The 10,000-nt window shown below is 43.8% G+C and overlaps 2 protein-coding genes across 10 annotated transcripts in view; both read left to right on the forward strand.

Moving 5' to 3' along the window:
* Positions 1-837, forward strand: part of ehhadh (enoyl-CoA, hydratase/3-hydroxyacyl CoA dehydrogenase) — a 5,132-nt gene extending 4,295 nt beyond the window's left edge. For both annotated transcript variants that reach the window (XM_083536069.1, XM_083536070.1), the window contains exon 7: positions 1-837. This exon is cut by the window's left edge and continues 852 nt beyond it. In XM_083536069.1, the coding sequence (XP_083392195.1) occupies positions 1-401 (401 nt within the window). In that variant the 3' untranslated portion in view covers positions 402-837.
* A 2,723-nt stretch (positions 838-3,560) lies between these two features.
* The window catches only part of nup35 (nucleoporin 35), a 26,367-nt gene continuing 19,927 nt past the window's right edge, over positions 3,561-10,000 (forward strand). The window contains exons 1-6 of one of the 8 annotated variants that reach the window (XM_083536107.1): positions 3,561-3,716; positions 5,287-5,454; positions 5,528-5,691; positions 5,848-5,902; positions 6,274-6,412; positions 6,489-6,558. In XM_083536107.1, the coding sequence (XP_083392233.1) occupies positions 3,704-3,716; positions 5,287-5,454; positions 5,528-5,691; positions 5,848-5,902; positions 6,274-6,412; positions 6,489-6,558 (609 nt within the window). In that variant the 5' untranslated portion in view covers positions 3,561-3,703. The remainder of the gene's footprint in view (positions 3,717-5,286; positions 5,455-5,527; positions 5,692-5,847; positions 5,903-6,273; positions 6,413-6,488; positions 6,559-10,000) is intronic. The other 7 variants (XM_083536108.1, XM_083536109.1, XM_083536111.1 and 4 more) reach the window with 7 other exon arrangements.

Below are 10,000 nucleotides of genomic sequence, written 5' to 3' on the forward strand. Positions count from 1 at the left end.
GGCCTGATCCAGAGATCCGAAACTTCCTGGAGGATTACAGGCGTAACTATGGGATCATACCACGACGTATCACCACACAGGAAGTGATCGAGAGATGTGCCTTCATTTTGGCCAACGAGGGATTTCGTATCCTGGAGGACGGAATAGCAGCGGGTCCGGAAGACATCGACGTGATCTATTTGTTCGGATATGGATGGCCGAGACATCGCGGAGGTCCGATGTTTTACGCATCTCAGGTCGGATTGGCCATCGTGCTGGAGAGACTGGAGCATTATCACCACGCTCATCCCGACGTGCCGAGTCTGGAGCCCAGTCGCTTACTGAGGAGACTTGCGGCTGCGGGAAGTCCACCGATACAGCAGTGGAAGAGTCACATCAGGGCCCTGCACAGCCACCTGTAGACCAGCTAATAAAACATCACAGCAGTGTAGAGAAAATCATCCCTAATGATCACAGGTACACTGATTATAACCAGCCAATAATTACTAATGATCAGAATACCAGCTCCCTGGTGTTCTAGCACACAGAGATATATTAATATTAATAATAATAATGATGTGATGAGTACACTGGGATTATTAGCTGAACAGAAATCATTCTATTTTGGTGGAAACTACAGGCTTCTCCTCCACCCAGTTCATTTTTGGTACCTTCTGCTTCCATTTTTTTCATCTGCTTGTTTTTGCTTTTGTTCTTTTTTGTTCTTTACTTTTTGCTTCTGATTTGTTATCAGATTGTTGCCGGGTGTTCGGTATGCCTCAAACTAAACTAAATAACCAGTAAACTGTGAATTTATAGAATTAATAATAAATGAATGAATACAATTCTGTAATAAATCGCTCTGTGTTTGAGTTCTGTGGTGCAGTCATTCGCTAAAATCCATTTCAGTTCTATTCAGTATATTTGTGTAGTGCAGTGAGGGTGGACCTTGACCCAAAGCAGCTTTACACAAATACAACAATACAACTGCAATTCCACATACGTTATGACACTGCACTCTGTTTTCATTTCCTTTTTTAACAATCATTTGCAAAACTTATAAACCTGTATTTTATCCACAATAGAACATGAAAAACATATTAAATGTTAAAACTGAGGAAATTTACAGAAAAAATACGGCCATTTTGAATTTGGTGCTGCAACACGTTTAAAAAAAATTTGGACGGAACAACAAACGTCTGGAAAAAGTAAATGTTATTCCAATGAAACAGCCGAAGAAATATTTAGTAACTAAAGATGTTAAACCACAGCAGGTCAGTGAGATGATTGGGGAATAATAGTGTATCTTAGAGAAGCAGAGTCTCTCAGAAATAAAGATGGGCGGAGCTTCAACAATCTGTGAAAGACTCTAAAACTGTAGAACAATTTCAGTATAAAGTTCCTCTACATCAAACTGCTAAACAGTTAAACATCTCATCATTTACAGAACATATCAAAGGTTTTAAAGAATCTGGTGAAATCGCTGTGCACAAGGGACAAGGGGGAAAATCAATATTGGATGCTTGTGATTTTTGGGCCCTCAGGGGCCACAGCATTTAAAACCGTTATGATTATGTAATGGAAATCACTGCATGGGCTCATTAACACCTCCAGGAATCATTGAACACAGTTTGCATGTCATTTAAAAACGCAGGTTAGCAGAAAGAAGAAGGCATATGTGAACCTGATCCAGAAACAAAAGAGGAGAGGGGAGGGACCATCCGGCTTGTTATCAGCACTCGGTTTTTAAAGCTGCATCTCTGATGGTATGGTGGTGTATCAGTGTCTGTGGAATGGGCAGCTTGTACATTTGGGTAAGATCCATCAATGCTAAACACCATATAGAGGTTTAAGAGCTACAAATGCTTCCAACCAGAAAACATCTTTTTCAGAGAAGGACTTGTATATTTGAGCAACACACTGCATACATTAACATGACTTCATAGTAGAAGAGTCTGTGTGCTGAACTGACCTGTCTGCCGTCTAGACCTTTACCGTCTGTAAACATAAAAACATACAACAATGTACAGCCAGTACAGTAGAGCAGATAGAATCCTGCATCAGACACGTGTGTGTGTGTGTGTGTGTGTGTGTGTGTGTGTGTGTGTGTGTGTGTGTGTGTGTGTGTTAAAGTGCACTAATGAAGTGTAGGGAGTATTTAAGAGATATTCTAAAACTCAGGAGCTGTTTAATGATTAAGGAAGATGTTAATAATGCACACACATTCAAACTTCATTTGTTTTCATTTCATTTTAAAAGAATTACACTGTCCCCTGTGTCCCCTGACACAGGGGACACATTATTTCTGAGGATAAAAACGTAACTGATTGGTGCCGTTCTGATCGCCGCTTGGTGAATCTACTGATCGCCAACATACAGTTCAGCATCAGTTCAACATCAAGCAGAACATTTAGAGAAGAATAAATGATGAAGAAACTCCAGACTTGAACTCTTGAACTGACTGCAGAAAACAGTTACAACAGCAGAAAAAAATCATTGGTGCTCCTCTGCCCACTCTCCAGGACCTGTACCATACAAGGAGCAGAAACCAGGCAGGAAAAATCATTACTGACCCTCTGCACCCTGAACACAACATCTTTCAGCTCCTCTCTTCTGGCAGGTCCTACAGAAATCAGCCTTATTAACAACTGACCATAATCATATTCCCTGCTTCAGATCTATCAGAACTGTCACTCATCACATCATACGTAAATGTTCCACACTGTTACTGCTGTATACTGTACAAAGTCCTAAAGTCACTATCATACCTGACGCACAATACTGTTCTTTTACACCACCATGAACTCACACACTTTATATACATTACTGATCTGTCATATAATCTGTATCTCTGTTTAATACTCATACTGTCTGTATTGTCTCACACTGTCTGTATTGTCTCACACTGTCTCATACTGTCTGTATTGTCTCACACTGTCTGTATTGTCTCACACTGTCTGTATTGTCTCACACTGTCTCATACTGTCTGTATTGTCTCACACTGTCTGTATTGTCTCACACTGTCTCATACTGTCTGTATTGTCTCACACTGTCTGTATTGTCTCACACTGTCTCATACTGTCTGTATTGTCTCACACTGTCTTTATTGTCTCACACTGTCTCATACTGTCTGTATTGTCTCACACTGTCTTTATTGTCTCACACTGTCTCATACTGTCTGTATTGTCTCACACTGTCTGTATTGTCTCACACTGTCTCATACTGTCTGTATTGTCTCACACTGTCTGTATTGTCTCACACTGTCTCATACTGTCTGTATTGTCTCACACTGTCTGTATTGTCTCACACTGTCTCATACTGTCTGTATTGTCTCACACTGTCTTTATTGTCTCACACTGTCTCATACTGTCTGTATTGTTTCACACTGTCTTTATTGTCTCACACTGTCTCATACTGTCTGTATTGTCTCACACTGTCTTTATTGTCTCGTATAGTTTAAGATAAATGTGTTATTTATGTCTGTACTTTAAAAGGCACTAACAGCTGAAACCAAATTCCTTGTGTGTGTCAACACCTGGCCAATAAACCTGATTCTGATTCTGATCCACCACTATCGCGCTTTTCTTGCGCATGCGCAAACCACTTCAGTGGGTTTCCGGAATACACGTCATTTCCGGTTTTGTTTTTGAAATTTCTGAGGTAACGGTGTGGGAGCGTGTCGGTGTAGTTATTAAATAAATAAGTGTGTGGTGTTTTCGGTGTGATGGACATTCAGGGTGAGTGTTATGTGTGTTACAGTGTGTATTTACACGTGTTTCTCTCAGACACGTGCAGGTGGTGATGTTAGCATCATTAGCACGGCGCTAGCTGCTAGCCGATGTGTTAGCTAATAAAGTTGTTCCAATATAAAGTTGCCATTATTAATATTATTTATTAATAACAGGATTATAATTTAATACAGGTGCTGTAGGGTTAGCACCTGTGTGTGTGTGTGTGTGTGTGTGTGTGTGTGTGTGTGTGTGTGTGTGTGTGTGTGTGTGTGTTAAGACACAAAAACAGATTTGTATGTTAAAGGGGAAATGCATTAATGTATAACATTATTATATAAACACAGCAGTTTAATGGTTTTTATGTTGGTGTTTGATGGGAATCTGAAGTTCTTCTCCATAGTTGCATCGTTTTATATGTTCCTCTGCTGCCACGTGATTGGACTTCATGTCCAATCCTATTAAAGTGGCCACGAGTGACGGACGTTCTGAGGGATGTGACACTGGGTCTCTGTGGGATTAGTGACGGACGTTCTGAGGGATGTGACACTGGGTCTCTGTGGGATTAGTGACGGACGTTCTGAGGGATGTGACACTGGGTCTCTGTGGGCTTAGTGAAGTTCATGAAAGCCTGTAGAAGGTCTCTTGTAAAATACAGTGGGGCAAAAAAGTATTTATTCAGCCACCAATTGTGCAGGTTCTCCCACTGTCTGTAATTTTCATCATCAGTACACTTCAACTCTGAGACAAAATGAGAAGAAAAAATCCCGAAAATCACATTGTCTGATTTTTTTAAAGAATTTATTTGTAAATTATGGTGGAAAATAAGTATTTGTTCACCTACAAAGAATCTAGATTTCTGTCTCTCACAGACCTGTAAGTTCTTCTTTAAGAGGCTCTTCTGTCCTCCACTTGTATTAATGGCACCTGTTTGAACTGGTTATCAGTATAAAAGTCACCTGTCCACAACCTCAAACAGTCAGACTCCAAACTCCACTATGGCAAATATCAAAGAGCTCTCAAAGGACACCAGAAACAAAACTGTAGACCTGGGCACACCACCCGGGCAACCAAGGAGTGGCTTCATAAGAAGCATTTCAAGGTCCTGGAGTGGCCTAGCCAGTCTCCAGATCTCAACCCCATAGAACATCTTTGGAGGGAGTTGAAGATCCGTGTTGCCCAGAGACAGCCCCAAAACATCACTGCTCTAGAGGAGATCTGCATGGAGGAATGGACCAAACTACCAGCACCAGTGTGTAAAAACCTTGTGGAGACTCACAGAAAACGTTTTATCTCTGTCATTGCCAACAAACGGAATATAACAAAGTATTGAGATGAACTTTTGTTATTAACCAACTACTTATTTTCCACCATCATTTGCAAATAAATTCTTTAAAAATCAGACTGTGATTTTCTGGATTTTTCTTCTCATTTTGTCTCAGAGTTGAAGTATATCTATAATGAACATTACAGTCCACTCATCTTTGTAACTGAGAGAACCTGCACCATTGGTGGCTAAATAAATACTTTTTTGCCCCACTGTAAGTATAATTTAAACTTCTTTGTCCTTCTGTGGCAGGTATGGAGCCGATGTCACTTGGTTCTCCATCATCCCCGAAGCCTGTTGGTGGAGCTCAGTTCCTCCCTGGGTTCCTGATGGGTGACCTTCCTGCTCCTGCTACACCACAGGCCCGACCCCTGAGCCTGACAGTGGGTGGAGCTGAGACCAGAGCCCTGCCCCTCACAGGTATCTTACACACATAACAATAATAATGATGATGATGATGATAACAGAACTAGATTATTCTTTTTATGAACAGTATTAGACCTGCATGTTGTTGTAGGTGTATCAGGTGGTTCTCCTCCTCAGCCGGTGGTTCCTACTCCTAAAGATAAAAGTGGTGCTCCTCCAGTGAGGAGTATTTATGATGACCTGTCCAGTCCAGGGGTCGGATTCTCCCCTCTTACATCACGCAACAAACAGGTAACACACACGCACACACACACACATACACACACTTTCATAATGTCACACTTCATACAATCACACTACTATCTGTTATTATTCAATACACTGCAGGATTCAGTGTGTGTGTGTGTGTGTGTGTGTGTGTGTGTGTGTGTGTGTGTGTGTGTGTAGGTGTTCTCTATGATGCAAACTCCTCTGTCTGGCATGGCGGCAACTCCAGGATCGGGTGAGACATGATCACATGACCTTCCTGCTTTACCTATTAGGGTTTGTCACAGGAACACTGCTCTGAGTGGGAGTGGCTTAATAATTAATATCATCTGGGTGTGTTGGGGAGAACATCCAGGGAGTCATAACACACACACACACATTTCAGTATAGATCTACATGACACATTCTCATACACTTCTTATGGGTTATAGACACACACACACACACACACACACACACACACACACACACACACACACACAGTTGTGTATGATTTTAGTTGAAATGTGAAGTGATTAGAGTGGGCGTGTCTCAAGGATTAGAAATGTGTATGATGATCTTGTCTGATTATATACTCATTTATGATTACCGTGTGTGTGCGTGTAGTAGGCAGTGTGTTTAGCCCCGCCTCTTTGGGACAGGTGAAGAATGCCCTGTCACCTGCACAGGTAGACCCGTTCTTCACTCAGGGGGACGGCCTGTCCTCAGAGGACCAGCTGGACGAGACCTGGGTCACCGTCTTTGGGTGAGTCTGCCTTTATGCTGGTGATGTGTGTGGGTGTGTTTATGCAAATAAAAAACACACCTGCAACGTCCTGCAGGTTTCCTCCAGCGTCGGCCTCCTACATCCTGCTGCAGTTTGCTCAGTACGGGAACATCCTCAAACACATGGTGAGTAACATGGCGTAGATCAGCTCCTGCATCGCACTGTAACACGCTTCTACACACACACACTCTCTCTCTCTCTCTCTCTCTCTCTCTCTCTCTCGCTCTCTCTCGCTCGCTCTCTCTCTCTCTGTGTGTAACACGCTTCTCTGTGTGTGTGTGTGTGTAACACGCTTCTCTGTGTGTGTGTATGTGTGTGTGTGTAACACGCTTCGACACTCTGTGTGTGTGTGTGTGTAACAGAGAGAGTGTAGAAGCGTGTGTGTGTAACACGTTTCTACACTCTGTGTGTGTGTGTGTGTGTGTGTGTGTGTGTGTGTGTGTGTGTGTAACACGCTTCTACACTCTGTGTGTGTGTGTGTGTGTGTGTGTAACACGCTTCTACACTCTGTGTGTGTGTGTGTGTGTGTAACACGCTTCTACACTCTGTGTGTGTGTGTGTGTGTGTGTGTGTGTGTGTGTGTGTGTGTGTGTAACACGCTTCTACACTCTGTGTGTGTGTGTGTGTGTGTGTGTGTGTGTGTGTGTGTGTGTGTGTAACACGCTTCTACACTCTGTGTGTGTGTGTGTGTGTGTGTGTGTGTGTAACACGCTTCTACACTCTGTGTGTGTGTGTGTGTGTGTGTGTGTGTGTAACACGCTTCTACACTCTGTGTGTGTGTGTGTGTGTGTGTGTGTGTGTGTGTGTGTGTGTGTGTAACACGCTTCTACACTCTGTGTGTGTGTGTGTGTGTGTGTGTGTGTAACACGCTTCTACACTCTGTGTGTGTGTGTGTGTGTGTGTGTGTAACACGCTTCTACACTCTGTGTGTGTGTGTGTGTGTGTGTGTGTGTGTGTGTGTGTGTGTGTGTGTGTGTGTGTAACACGCTTCTACACTCTGTGTGTGTGTGTGTAACACGCTTCTACACTCTGTGTGTGTGTGTGTAACACGCTTCTACACTCTGTGTGTGTGTGTGTAACACGCTTCTACACTCTGTGTGTGTGTGTGTAACACGCTTCTACACTCTGTGTGTGTGTGTGTAACACGCTTCTACACTCTGTGTGTGTGTGTGTGTGTGTGTGTGTGTGTGTGTGTGTGTGTGTGTGTAACACGCTTCTACACTCTGTGTGTGTGTGTAACACGCTTCTACACTCTGTGTGTGTGTGTAACACGCTTCTACACTCTGTGTGTGTGTGTGTGTGTGTGTGTAACACGCTTCTACACTCTGTGTGTGTGTGTGTAACACGCTTCTACACTCTGTGTGTGTGTGTGTAACACGCTTCTACACTCTGTGTGTGTGTGTGTAACACGCTTCTACACTCTGTGTGTGTGTGTGTGTGTGTGTGTAACACGCTTCTACACTCTGTGTGTGTGTGTGTGTGTGTGTGTGTGTGTGTGTGTGTGTGTGTAACACGCTTCTACACTCTGTGTGTGTGTGTAACACGCTTCTACACTCTGTGTGTGTGTGTAACACGCTTCTACACTCTGTGTGTGTGTGTGTGTGTGTGTAACACGCTTCTACACTCTGTGTGTGTGTGTGTGTGTGTGTGTAACACGCTTCTACACTCTGTGTGTGTGTGTAACACGCTTCTACACTCTGTGTGTGTGTGTAACACGCTTCTACACTCTGTGTGTGTGTGTAACACGCTTCTACACTCTGTGTGTGTGTGTAACACGCTTCTACACTCTGTGTGTGTGTGTAACACGCTTCTACACTCTGTGTGTGTGTGTAACACGCTTCTACACTCTGTGTGTGTGTGTAACACGCTTCCACACTCTGTGTGTGTGTGTAACACGCTTCTACACTCTGTGTGTGTGTGTAACACGCTTCTACACTCTGTGTGTGTGTGTAACACGCTTCTACACTCTGTGTGTGTGTGTAACACGCTTCTACACTCTGTGTGTGTGTGTAACACGCTTCTACACTCTGTGTGTGTGTGTAACACGCTTCTACACTCTGTGTGTGTGTGTAACACGCTTCTACACTCTGTGTGTGTGTAACACGCTTCTACACTCTGTGTGTGTGTGTAACACGCTTCTACACTCTGTGTGTGTGTGTAACACGCTTCTACACTCTGTGTGTGTGTGTGTAACACGCTTCTACACTCTGTGTGTGTGTGTGTAACACGCTTCTACACTCTGTGTGTGTGTGTGTAACACGCTTCTACACTCTGTGTGTGTGTGTGTAACACGCTTCTACACTCTGTGTGTGTGTGTGTAACACGCTTCTACACTCTGTGTGTGTGTGTGTAACACGCTTCTACACTCTCTCTCTCTCTGTGTGTGTGTGTGTAACGCTTCTACACTCTCTCTGTGTGTGTATATAACACGCTTCTACACTCTCTCTCTCTGTGTGTGTGTGTGTGTGTGTGTGTGTGTGTGTATAACATGCTTCTACACTCTCTCTCTCTCTGTGTGTGTGTAACACGCTTCTACACTCTCTCTGTGTGTGTGTGTGTGTGTGTGTGTGTGTGTGTGTGTGTGTATAACATGCTTCTACACTCTCTCTCTCTCTGTGTGTGTGTGTGTGTGTGTGTGTGTGTGTGTGTATAACATGCTTCTACACTCTCTGTGTGTGTGTGTGTGTGTAACACGCTTCTACACTCTCTCTGTGTGTGTGTGTGTGTGTGTAACACTTCTATACTCTGTGTGTGTGTGTGTGTGTAACGCTTCTTCTTCTGTGTGTGTGTGTGTGTGTGTGTGTGTGTGTGTGTGAGAAACACGCTCTCTCTCTGTGTGTGTAACACGCTTCTACACACTCTCTCTTTCTCTCTCTCTGTGTGTGTGTGTGTGTGACGCTTCTACACTCTGTGTGTGTGTGTGTGTGTGTGTGTGTGACGCTTCTACACTCTGTGTGTGTGTGTGTGTGTGTGTGTGTGTGTGTGTAACACGCTTCTACTCTCTCTCTCTCTCTCTCTCTCTCTCTCTCTCTCTGTGTAACACGCTTCTCTGTGTGTGTGTGTGTGTGTGTGTGTGTGTGTGTGTGTGTGTGTGTGTAACACGCTTCTACACTCTGTGTGTGTGTGTGTGTGTGTGTGTGTGTGTGTGTAACACGCTTCTACACTCTGTGTGTGTGTGTGTGTGTGTGTGTGTGTGTGTGTGTGTGTGTGTGTGTGTAACACGCTTCTACACTCTGTGTGTGTGTGTGTGTGTGTGTGTGTGTGTGTGTAACACGCTTCTACACTCTGTGTGTGTGTGTGTGTGTGTGTGTGTGTAACACGCTTCTACACTCTGTGTGTGTGTGTAACACGCTTCTACACTCTGTGTGTGTGTGTAACACGCTTCTACACTCTGTGTGTGTGTGTAACACGCTTCTACACTCTGTGTGTGGGTGTAACACGCTTCTACACTCTGTGTGTGGGTGTAACACGCTTCTACACTCTGTGTGTGGGTGTAACACGCTTCTACACTCTGTGTGTGGGTGTAACACGCTTCTACACTCTGTGTGTGGGTGTAACACGCTTCTA

The sequence above is a fragment of the Silurus aristotelis genome (genome assembly GCF_946808225.1).
Source record: "Silurus aristotelis genome assembly, chromosome: 3".
NCBI classification, from domain to species: domain Eukaryota; kingdom Metazoa; phylum Chordata; class Actinopteri; order Siluriformes; family Siluridae; genus Silurus; species Silurus aristotelis.